General features: G+C 38.4%; 1 protein-coding gene across 1 annotated transcript in view; it reads right to left on the reverse strand.

The window, feature by feature from the left end:
- Positions 1 to 12,899, reverse strand: part of LOC127449282 (transmembrane protein 198-B) — a 37,901-nt gene that overhangs the window by 8,294 nt on the left and 16,708 nt on the right. Inside the window, exons 2-3 of the mRNA XM_051712613.1 lie at positions 5,084 to 5,356; positions 1,338 to 1,919 (exon numbers count right to left, since the gene is read on the reverse strand). Coding sequence (XP_051568573.1) covers positions 1,338 to 1,919; positions 5,084 to 5,252 — 751 coding nt within the window. The 5' untranslated portion in view covers positions 5,253 to 5,356. The remainder of the gene's footprint in view (positions 1 to 1,337; positions 1,920 to 5,083; positions 5,357 to 12,899) is intronic.

Genomic DNA, 12,899 nt, shown 5'->3' on the forward strand with positions numbered 1-12,899 from the left:
TACTTGAAAACATTTTTTGGCATGAGTTGTGCTGAGTAATCTTTTATTATCATTACTTTTAAAACAAGTGCAGTGAAACAATTCTATTTTAAAATATATTTAATATTTGAAAAACTTTTGTCCACCAAACCAAAGTCAAGTGGCACAACCAAAATGTACGTAGAAATCTTGTTGTCCTGTGACAAAAATAAAAAAAAAGAGAAGATCTCTTTAGACCTACAATACTTTGTGTGAAGATTTAAAAGCAAATCATAATTTTGTAATATCATTAAATATTAATATTTTGAAATTTTAATGAAAAGGCACATTTGGTTCAGGTCATTTGGCGCAACCATGAGAAAACTCGATATTCTTGACTTAAAAATTCATGATATTTGTAAAAAAAAATAAATAAATAAATAAATACAATAATTAAACGTGCAAGGAAACTAATTTAATACCTTTTACTTGATGGTTGCAACACATGACATTTTTAAATTTGTTAAATATATATATATATATTTTTTTTTTTTACAAAATGCTATAAATGTTTTTCACACAATTTGTAAAAAATAAAATAAAAAAATACAAACTCAAAGATTACAGTTCTTTGATCTTCACATGTTTTAAACCAGATTTTTAAAATATTTCAAATTTTTATCACCTCGGACAACCTTACTGTCAATGACCCATGAATAAAATCATGAGCTCTCACTTGAGATGAGGACTCTAGTCATATCAGTAACCTTATATAAGTCATTTTATTCTACATGGGGCGGGGCGCCCTCACGGGGGCAGCCATGTTTGGATCACATGACCTGCTGAATACTACTCGCTTAATCTCAGTAACCGTCTTGTTATTGGACACTTTCACTCTTTGATTAAATTAATGACTACCTGTGATTAGCAAATTTCTACAATGACATCTGAAACTAAAAACTGTTGATTTTGAATAATGCTGCATCCACACCACTAGGTGTCACTGTAAGTCCAAGACAATGCAAACAAAAAAAAAAGTTACTAAGTGCACCTTTAAGCAGTTCAACCTTATATAATCTACTAAATGAACACACACACACACACACACACACACACACACACACACACACCTGTAGAGATTAAATCAAGAGACTGATTTGAATAGACAGACAGAGCCTGGGCCACACAGTGTCCCAATGCTCTGCTCTGCATGATTGTTTCTATGTTCATTAATCACACAGGCCTGAGAGCACGCTGGCAGACAGGAACGATCTGCCATGCTGCACACACTTCTCGCCCTCTCTGTAACACTAAATCCACAAGAACATTGTGTCTCATATCCCTCCTAACACTGTCTGTCCCTCACTGTACTGACTCACCCTTCGTGTGGGAGTATCCCTCTGCCGTTACTCTCCACTGCACCAGCACACCCAGTAGGGCGAGAGCAGGCCAGGCTCCCAGGACCACCCACGTCGTCCAGCACACAGGCTCTCGGGGGCCAGTTTTAACCCGCTCGTAAATGTACCTCACCAGCGCGAAGAGCTCCACGAAGTAATCTGTGGCCACGACAATCACGGCAGCCCCAAACACGGCTGTGGAGAGTGTAGTAAAGCATCTCTGCCACTGCAGGGTAAGGACGGCAAACAGCATGCCCAGCCCCAGCAGCACGCCCAGGGGCACCCACACCGAGCGTGTCGGGTTGGATGACAGCTCCTCCATGCCTATCAGGGTCCCGATGCCCACCAGCAGGCCCAGGAGCAGCCCCACCATGAAGAGCCCCACGCTGCGCACCAACATAGTCACCAAGCCGCACAGGGTCCCGATGCCCAGGCCGATGCCCACACTGGCCTCTACGCTCAGCTGCGTGTCTAATACACGTTCCTTGTAACAGAGCAGGAAGATGATTACAGAACCAAACATCAGACCCGTGAGGAAGAGCACAGCCTTAAAACAGCGGTAACCTGCCGAAGAGAGAGACAGGGGTGGAGGTGAGAACAAATCAAGTAAAACGATGAGGGAGAAGAGAAAGAGATAAAAAAATATGGATGTATTTCCAAAGTTTCCAGGGTCTAATTTCACAGCTCAAGACTTTCTTATGTCTAGTAGTGTGATACCTGAATTCTGCACATTTCATCAGCAATTTAACACTTTCCATCAATATCAGCGAACAAAAAAATGTCAATGTGACTTTGTGAATCATTCAGGTGTTCACCTTTTTATGCATAATACTTCTACTCAACACCATAAGGCTTTCTTTACTGGGTGATAAAGACTTTGGTATGTGTGGCCCAAAGTAGGTTAAAGGGGACTTATCATGAAAAACAGTATGTTCCTAAATAAATGAATAAAAGATTTCAATGTGCTATGTAACTTAAAACCAAAATTCAGACATCATCATGGTGGTTATGATGTCACAACCATGAACATAGTAACATACAGGGTGGCCCCTCCAAAAAACAGGGCCACCATGTTTGATTGCACATATCTAAAAAATGCATAAAGGTGTTTGCATAATTTTTGGCATACTTCTACGACTTTTTGTAAACAACAAAATGGCGTTAAAGTGACATCATCATGAGCAACAACTTGCTACAAATAAACATATAAGTAAATTGTTTAGTTAAGTTTTCAATGGCAGCAAACTTATGTGCTTCACTTCTGCCATGTGGCCCCGTTTTTTATTCCAGGCCAAATTATTTACTTATTTGCTTATCTGTAGCAAGCTGTTGCTCACGATGGCGTCACAGTGACATCATTTTGTTGTTTACAAAAAGGACGTACAAGTACGGCAAAAATTGCGCAAACGCCTTTATGCAACTGTTAGACCCTGTATGTTTACGTATAAATGCCTATTCAAGTTTAAATGCTTCTATTACTCACGTCACATTCAAATAGGTCAGCCAATCATTATAGAGATAATTTACATATAGAAGTTTTAAAAGGAACAGTAACAAAGACTTGTTTAAGCGTTTTAAGCTTGTTTACACTACCGTTCAAAAGTTTAGGGTCACTTACTCTGGGAATTTTCAAAGTTGGAAACTTTCCATGGAATTAACGGGAATATATGGGAATTAACAGGAATTAATGGGAATGAACTGGAAATTTGCGAAATTGCAAGTTAGCCTATAACAGGGAACTTAAATGTAGTTGAAAAATAAAACATCTTGCAGCATAATCTTGGTTAACAACCAGATTTAATGCAAATTCAGTTGAATTTCTACCCTGCGCATTCCTCAATCACATGCACACAGCACACTACTAGCTGCAGGATACTTAGTACAGCAGGACTATTGAAGCCACACTACTGCATTGAGCCCAAGGACTACATCCAGACAAGTAAGTTTTGATGATATTACTAGGGTAAATATATTTGATCTATGGTACTAAAGTTTAACTAGCAAATACTAAATCAAAATGTGTTTATACAGTAGCTAGCTAGCCAGTAAATCAGATATGCTAAATGTAAGCTAGCTAACACCATTTCATTGACAATTTAAGAGGCTAGCTATCATGGTGCTAGCTAGCTCAACTGTGATGCTGTTTCTTCTGCTAGCCAGTTTTCTGTTATTTACATTTACATTTATGCATTTAGCAGATGCTTTTATCCAGAGCGACTTACAGTGCAATTATTACAGGGACAATCCCCCCGGAGCAACCTGGAGTTAAGTGCCTTGCTCAAAGACACAATGGTGGTGGCTGTGGGGATCAAACCATCAACCTTCTGATTACAAGTTATGTGCTTTAGCCCACCACGCCACCACCACAGTTATCATACAAGAACGTAGGTTATAGTTTGATTAGCATGCTGATTGAGGAGTGTTCATCTAGGCTATTTCTATTCATTTGTCCAGCATCAATTGTAAAATATTTTTACCATTCCAGAATATTCCAATTGTTTAGCTAACTATTTATATATCTGTGCATGGCATTGCATTAGTGTTTTTTACAAGCTTCTTTCTAATCTTATTCTACAGAACAATGCCACGTGCGCCATCTGATGTGTGGATACATTTCACCTCAGCCAATGTAGAAAGAAAGGTTGTGTACATTTGCAAATACTGTGCAAAGACCGACATTAAGAATGCCACAAAGATGCAGAAGTATATAGCCAAGTGCCCAAAGTTTTTTCCAATATTTCCAAAATTCCCCAGCTTAACTTCCCATGGAAAGTTTCTGCAAAGTATCCGGAAATTTACCAGATATTTTCCCCCCCTTTGCAAACCTATTCTTTAAAAAAAATTTTTTTGAATAATAGTAAAGTCATTAAATTTATGGAATAACATAAATGGAACTATGGGAATTACGTTGTGACTAAACAAAATCCAAAATAAATCAAAACTGTGTTATATTTTAGCATCTTCAAAGTAGTCATCCTTTGCCTAGAATTTGCAGACATGTACTCTTGACATTTTCTCAACCAACTTCTTGAGGTATCACCCTGAGATACTTTTTAAACAGTATTGAAGGAGTTCCCATCTATGTTGGGCACTTATTGGCTGCTTTTCTTTATTATTCGGTCCAAGTCATCAATTTCAAAAACTTTTAGTTTTATAATGAAATAAATTTATACGGTGGCACAATTATATTTTTGTCTACAAAACAAATTTCAAACATTTAAGCATACGCCTCCAGATCAAAAGATTTTTAAGATCATGAGAAACATTTCAGTCAAGTGACCCCAAACTTTTGAACGGGAGTGTAATTCAGACAGAGGGTGGACAATGGTCATGTAAAACTTTATTACGACTGTTTTTGGTGCCAGAAAACCTGACTAACAATAAGTGGACTTCAGGCGAAAAAGGAAAAAGCTACAAAAGAGTCCTCTTTAAATCTGTACCCAGTCTCAAGTAGAGTGCCATATAGTACAGTTATACAAGCTATGACCTTATTTAGAACCTCATCAATATTGAGAAGTGAGCAAGGAAAAAAAAGTCTCAGACTAAGAACATGAGTGCATCATAGAAAGAGAGAAAGAAAAATCTCAAACAACCATCATGACCCTTTGAAGAATAATTCTGATGTGTGTTTCTTTATCAACAAAACAATGACACTGTATTTTGGTAATATACAAATAAACATTGTATCTTGGCAATGCACAAGAACCACACATTGAGTTCAGACTCACCAAAGAAGCAATAGATGATTCCGAAGAGACAGCACATAGAGCAGACCACTGAAGGGACCACCTCATAACGCCTCCCTGCTCCACCGTTACAGGGGTCCAATTGCTCTGATCCAGCTTCTCTGGAAGGAGGGGCCAGCTTAAAGGCTAGGGTCTGCAGGGTGGACGTCATGGTGAGCGTGGTGGATGGAGCGAACCGGTTACGTGGAGGAGGTGGTTGATGGAACGGGGAGGGGCAGGGAAATCAGGGCACACATCCTGTCCACATGAATCTACCTGTAAGAGAGAGCAAATTAAATTGTGTTTTCAGAGATATAACTATTAAAGGGGTCATGACATGTGTATATTTATTGTACAGTATCATAAAAACATCCTGTATATTGCAAAACTTAAAACGTCCTCCCTAATGCAAAAAAAAAAAAAAAAAGCATTTATTAAAACAATGCTGCAAAAACATCTCATTCTCTACTTCTGCGACTTTGACATCATACTGGGGCTCATTATTTCAAGAGCGCATTCAGAGCAAGACATCAATGCCTACTTTCACATCATCGCACCCTTGGCCTGCCCACTGACGCTGTGTGTAAACTGATATGGAACATGTGGGATGTCACGGCTGTAAAGACCAGCGTCTCTGCTTTGGCCTCCGAGGAATTCCAACATTAGGAAAAACCACCTGAAGTTTAACCATTCCTGATTGCATAAGTGCAGGATTTTGTCAGTGAGCACATTTCACAATAGATTATCGTGTGTGTGTGTGGCACATTTCAGCATGTTTTATTTATGTTTTTGGTTCTTATCAGAGTGAATTTACTTGTGAACCAGTCAAAATATCATTCAAGCTTTGCACAGGAACTGTTATTGAAAGATGGGGCAGTTAAAACTATTGCACCCGACCACAAAACCATAAGAAACCAGTTACACTCATCAGTGTTTTATTTGATATAAGATTTGAGAGTATGAACTGGCTAAATCTTTTGATATTATAATTGTATGTACTGTAGTTTAAAATGGAAAACACTTTTGTTAGCAGCCAAGTATGTTCTTTGCAATAAACAATATAATAAAGTTCTGTTTGGTAAATATATTTTTTTTTTGGGCCCTCTTGTGGACAACTTTGATTTAAAGATATAATGATCACTAATTTTCTTTAAGTGAAAAAAATTATTTATTTTTCTCCCTTTTTCTCCCCAATTTGGAATGCCCAATTCCCAATGCGCTCCAAGTCCTCGTGGTGGAGTAGTGACTCACCTCAATCCAGGTGGCGGAGGACGAATCTCAGTTGCCTCCGCGTCTGAGACAGTCAATCCGTGCATTTTATCACGTGGCTTGTTGAGCGCGTTACCGTGGAAACATAGCGCGTGTGGAGGCTTCGTGCTATTCTCCGCGGCATCCACGCACAACTCACCATGCGCCCCACCGAGAGCGAGAACCACGTTATAGCGACCACGAGGAGGTCACCCCACGTGACTCGATTGAATCAAATTCAAAATTTAAATCAAATATAATTTTCAATTTGGTAATATTAAAGAAATTGTAATTTTAGGCTGGGATAGGTAAAATCAATAATAAAAAAAAATCAAATCAATACATAAATGAATGCACATAAGTGAAGCAAGAAGACAAGGTTTATCTAAAAACCATCTCTTGATATTACCTACATCCAGTTCAGGATTCAAGTTTAACAGGCCTCCAATGCTTGTTCGGTCATGCTTCTCCCTTCTGTGTTCTTTGACTTCCTCCCTATTTTCTCTCTTTCACTGTCATACAAAACAGGTAGTAATTATCTTTAATTTAAAGATGATCAAAGCTCTGCTCATGGCAGCACCCTCTTGAATAATGGCAGTAGATTCCAATTCTCCAAACCAAACAGGCAAAGATATGTAACAGAGAGACAGACAGAAGCACACCCATGTCACTTTCATTAAAAATCAATCGATCACTCAACCGAGACAACTTTCCAACAATAATGACCTTCCACTTCCTGTCTCTGCCCATAACAATTAAAAGAAGAACTGTGGGCCAGGCAGCATTGACCAATAAGAAGGCATTCTCCCCTCCATAGCAACAGACCAGGAACCAATCAGGAACTTTGTAGCTTGTGGGGCTCTTTAAGTATTTCTGTAGCTAGCATCATGATGGTCCCAATTCAACCTAAGGAACTTAAATAAACGAAATACCCATAACCACACTTGCACTTGCTCACAAACCCATATTTAAACCAGTGCAGTTTAGCATCATAAAGCCTATGGTCAAATAGTTTGCCATCAGTATGTGTGTGCAAAACAAAGGTGTTTGGGGCTGGCTGATCTGAATCAGTAGACTAACATTTCATAACATAAGTGAGGCAAAGAGGCTGTGTGAAAGTGTGTCCGTGGGAAAGATAGTCTGAAAAGAAGAATTCTGAATAGTGTACATATAAGTGATGAACAGAGACAGAAATGGGAAAGCGATGGACCACTTAGAAAAATAAATGGAACAAATAATGCTTAGTTTTTTCAGTGTTACAATACTCTCTCCTAGGGCTGCACAATTAATCGTATTTTAATCATGATCACGATTTCTGCCTCTCACTGTTAATTAAGCGTAATCGTCTGCGATATTAGTGAGCAAGCAAACAGAAGGTGTCAGCCAGGTAAAGTTGCAAATTGTTGTTCATTTTCATTATAGGCTGTGTCTACGGATGATAGGCCAAATCATAAACTTTTTCCTAGTCCGTTTTCACCTCACCTGACCAATCACGCTCTCTTCAGAAGTTCGCTACAGACCAATCACTGTTTCTCTTGAGCACGTGCTGAAATACCGCACCGCCGATGTTTATGAGTCTCGTATGTGCGGAGCACGAGGATAATGATATGGCGTTCTGTACTCGATGCACATGAAATTAACTCCATCTCGTGCTTTGATAATGTACGTTTTAAACAGAACAGCTGTGCTCCGAGTTCCGTTCATGCATGTCGCTAGCGTGTGCTGACCGGGTTATTTTAAAGCGCTACGCATTTACCTCAGTTGCACATTTGCCTAATTCCAAATATATTTGGCCATAACAAATGTGTAACAAATCTAAAGTAACCCCATGGCACTGGGGTTGTGTAGAGCGAGGAAGAGACGAGAGCATTTCAACACGGATGGAAGGAGCACAAAATGTCACTGTCATCTCTGCTGGTAATACACAGAATCAACACGGTCTTCATTAAAAATTAAAGGCTTGATAATATTAGGCTTCCTTCAAAATAGACGCTTGAGACTTGCACGCTCAATTATTACAGAAATATATTACTATTAGCCTATATATTACTGTAGTATTAAACGAGATATCTGCATATTTGCAGATGGTATATAATTGAAGTTTTATTGATATTTGCCTTTTATCATTGGAAAAGTTAAAAGTAACTGGGAACTGCTGAGGAGAGGCTGATAGTATATGTGCTTTAGAAGTAAATAAATGCGCCCTCCACAGGATGCTGGATCTGCTGAAGTTGTGTGAGGTCGGTTTATTACATCTGTTTAAATGAGTTATTATATGATAGTAGTTTTATTGATATTTGCATTTTTATCATTAGACAAGTCAGTTAAAAGTTACAGGGAACTGTTGAGGAGGGAGAGGTAGAATGAAACAGGCCTGCACTTTAACATTATGAGCTCAAACGTGTCTGTCATGGCTCTTATATGCGGACCATTTAAAGACACTGTGTTGCACACCGGTCTGTTATTGTAGTAACATGATTTCACGTGACAACAAAATAAACCGTGACTGGTCGTTAACATGTCTCAGTTGTTTCACATGCAAGCAGCCGATTTCCAGCGCCCTCAAGAACCAAATCGGCCAAAGGGAAAATTGCGATTTGCAGCAGGAGATCATTTTAAACCGTGGGCTACTATTTAATATTTTTCAGCGACTACCCAGCTCCATGGTTTTGTCATTTGCCGATATTGTTGAACATCGTCTGTCAGTGAGCGTTGTTATCGGCATTGGGACATTTGTCAGATATCGTCTACTTTTATATATACAGGGGTAAATAAACAACGTTGAACCCCATGAAATGTCATCTCCATTCTTCCACTGAACTCTGGTGACAGTGAGTGGAGTGAGTTTTACACCACTGTGATTTGTGTTTTCCTCAGGATTCATAACTTTACAGAGGATATTTGGCATAGGAGTGACCACATTCAAATCAACCACACCCTCTCGCTCCTGGTCGTGTTAATATCCTGACCTCTGGAGTCTCATGCCTCGTCTGTTCTTGGCCATTATGCGGATGCTTCGAACCATAGAAACCTAACCCGATACAGCTGTTGGGGCTGTCTGGCTTCGATTTATCCCATTGTTTCTGTTTGCCTTCCTTTTTCTCTGGAATTCCACTGTATTATGTTCTTCCTCCCTTCCTGTTCTTCTGTAAATCTCTCTCTCTTATTAATCGCCTCCATCTGGGCAGCCTTTTACCTCAACGTGCACTTCTTTCCAGTTAAATGGAGAAGCTTATCTTTACATCTTCAGTCTCTGGAGGCATTTTAGTGGATTTGTCCTCTTAGAATGCTTCACAGCACAGATCTACTTTTGTACCTCTGTTTCTCACCTAAATGCACTACGAACTGCCACTATGACCCCCGTTTAAACCTGGTAATAAGATGTGTTTCAGGTGATCCGAATCACGTTATCAGATCACAAAAACCACATATGAATGTGGTCAAAAACGCATGTGACTACATCATATTTGACTTGTTTGCTGTTTATTATCATGCAGTGGCACACAGACATATTGATTGAGGTATTTTGTCATTAAAATGAGACCCTCCCCACAAAATCTGAACACAAGTGGTCACAGGAGACGCATTTAGTGACCAGGTGTAAACGGTGATGTATCTTGCCTGACAACGTGATCGGGTCACCCGAGATGCATCTAAATACCAGGTGTAAATGGGCTCCATGTCATACACTGTCGTGTTTATCTGTCCTCCAAATTAACACCATAATCAGATTACTGACAAACAATATATGATTCATCGGCTGCTGGTCCAAAATTAGCCGACAGATACGAACATGCACAAGGTCACACATGTTGTTCAAACACCTTTCTAATTTACCTTATCCTCCACTAACATAGGAAGACACGAACATCAATATAGGTAAAAGCTCAGCACTCAATGAGATTAACTGTTTACATCAGATTTTGCTTTGTTTCAACCCTTTTAATGATCCCCACCCCTCAGAATCAATCTATCTATCTTCTACTTTGTTCTATAAGCATCATTTTTCCGCATCCAACACAGATGTAGGAAATTGGCCTTCACAATGCCAATGCGCAGCTGAATATGCTTAATGTACTTTCTTGCGTTACCATGGCGGGAACAAACCTCAGTACTCAAGGGGGCTCGAGTTAGCTTCAAACTTCTGTGCCATTAAACTGTACGTGTTTTATTCAATAAAGTTGCTATAAATATATTGAATATTGCTTGGCAATACGGTCTTCAAACTGTTGCTCCGCCATGACAGTAGTTAGCTTGAAAGGGAAAAGCGCCTCTTGTGGCAACACTGAGGATGCATTACATACTTGCGTTTTGTTAGGAAATGTGGTTTGACACATTTTGGAACACAACTACGCACAAAGTTGAGCTTGCGTAGCTAGAAGTGTCTGCATTAATGCACTTGTGTAGAGTACGTTTCAGCCTTAACACTGTGGCTGTGTGGTGCTATCAAATTGTTTTGCTATTGTTTTGTTTCAGCTTTCGAAAAACCCGACATTGCAATAATTCGTGTTATATGGGGTGTGCTTGGGAAACCTGTCTGAAAACAGTCAACAGTAAGCATAACTTACTAAAATAAAAAAAGTGAGCTTTATATACAAATAATCAGTGGTACAGGTCAAAACTTTTTCATATGTGGTTTAAAAAAAAAGTCTGTGCTGTATGTGTGTGCAGCTCTCTCACTCTACCAAGCTTTCAAATTTCACCAATATCTTATTCTTTCTTGGCTTTTCTAGTTTTTTTTTTCCTATTCCTTCTAATACCATAATCCTTCTGGTTCTGACTGGAACATAGTTATCCCAAAAAGGTGTAATGCCCAATAGGGAGTCCAGAGGCTGTTCTGTTTGAAGGGAGATGCCGCATTTAGGCCTGTTCACACCAAATCTGCCAACAAAGGGTCTATTCACACCGAGACCGCAACAAATAAAAATGAAAAAAAAAAACAACAAAAAAACAAAACACAACTCATTTCATCCCTGTACAGAAGGTGGCGCTGTTCTACAAATATATTTATTCTGGTTTACTGCATGGACCTTTCAGGTGTCAATATAAACGATTAATATATTTAAAGCTGTTAAGGAAGTAATTTACCTAGTTTGGAAAAACTGTTTTCTTTCGATTTTTTTTTATGCATTTTGAAGAATACAGAATCTTTTGTTGTTGTTTTTTGTATGAGTGTGACGAGTAAAGAGTGCTGTTGCATAAAAATATGATGTGTCTTTATACACTGGAAAAATAAAAAGTTGAGTAAACTTAAAATAATATGGCAACCAGCTGCAAACATTGAGTTTACTCAACTTCAAGCAAATTAGTTTTACCAACTTAACAATCCAAGTTGGATCATAAGTTCCATGAGCTTAATACAATACGTTCAGTGAACTCAAAAATATCAATGATTATTAGGTTCAATAAACTTGCATTTTTAAGTATAGTTTACCATAATCTTCAATGGTCTTGAAAATTATTTAATAACATTCCTTTCAAGCAACATAAGCTTATGTATCAGCCCCACCAAGAGACCAGATAGTTGGTCCAGCTTAAAAGATGGTGTAGATTACAAGCACTTCAAACATTTAGAAGTTGAGTCAACCTTTTAAATAAAGAAACTTCAAAGCGAACACTACTCACCCTGATGGTGACTTTAAACAAAACTTTTTACAGCAAAACAAAATTAAAAACACATAAAGAGCAAAAACATCTATTTATTCAAAACAGATTATTTACAGATATTTACATGTCCTCACAAATCGGCACGCTTTGACTAAACACACTTAAATAAATTCAAGTGCAGGGGATTGTGGGCAATGTCTTCAATGCTTCTCCAATGGGCATGCTCAGTAGCAGGTGCAACAATGTGAAGTTCATAGTGCTCAGCCTTACAAGTCTCCCACAGATTTTGACCCATGAATTTTCAAGACCTTTCCATGACTTTAACAAATAAATAACATCCTTAGATATGAGTCAAAATCAAACATTTAAATTCCCACATATTTCCTGATTTTCCGTGGTAGAGCCTGGCTTTATAGACTTCAAATGTAAACTTCCATTTCACAGAGGTGCACAAAGTTTCCACCGAAAATGCACTAAATGGACCATCATATGCAGTTATTTTGCAAAAAAACATTTTGTCAACTAGTATGGTAAGGTCAATATATAACAATATACAATTCAACATCTGATGAAAATATTAATTATATAATGTACTTATGATATGTAAAAATGTATATGTCATAAGAAAATATTCCTTGTCAAAGAATCGGAGGAGGGGGGAGGGGAGGTCAGTGATCAAACTGAGCATGCTCAAAAGCCTGCATGTTCTACCTTCACCACCAAACTTGACATTGTATGTGCTCAATGTTTAAAAATGTAAGTTACTCTGACTTAAATGGCATAAAAGTTGACTTTATTGATTGTTTTAAGTAAACTCGCTTTTTTGACATTAGGTAGTTCAATCAACTTTTAAAATTGAGCGTATCTGACAAAACTGAAGTTGGACTTTATACAGTGTATTTGCACATGTATTTTGCTACAAGTATATTCCAAACTAACTCCCGAACCCAACTTCTTTTTCTTT

Source organism: Myxocyprinus asiaticus, chromosome 12, assembly GCF_019703515.2.
Source record: "Myxocyprinus asiaticus isolate MX2 ecotype Aquarium Trade chromosome 12, UBuf_Myxa_2, whole genome shotgun sequence".
Lineage (NCBI taxonomy): Eukaryota > Metazoa > Chordata > Actinopteri > Cypriniformes > Catostomidae > Myxocyprinus > Myxocyprinus asiaticus.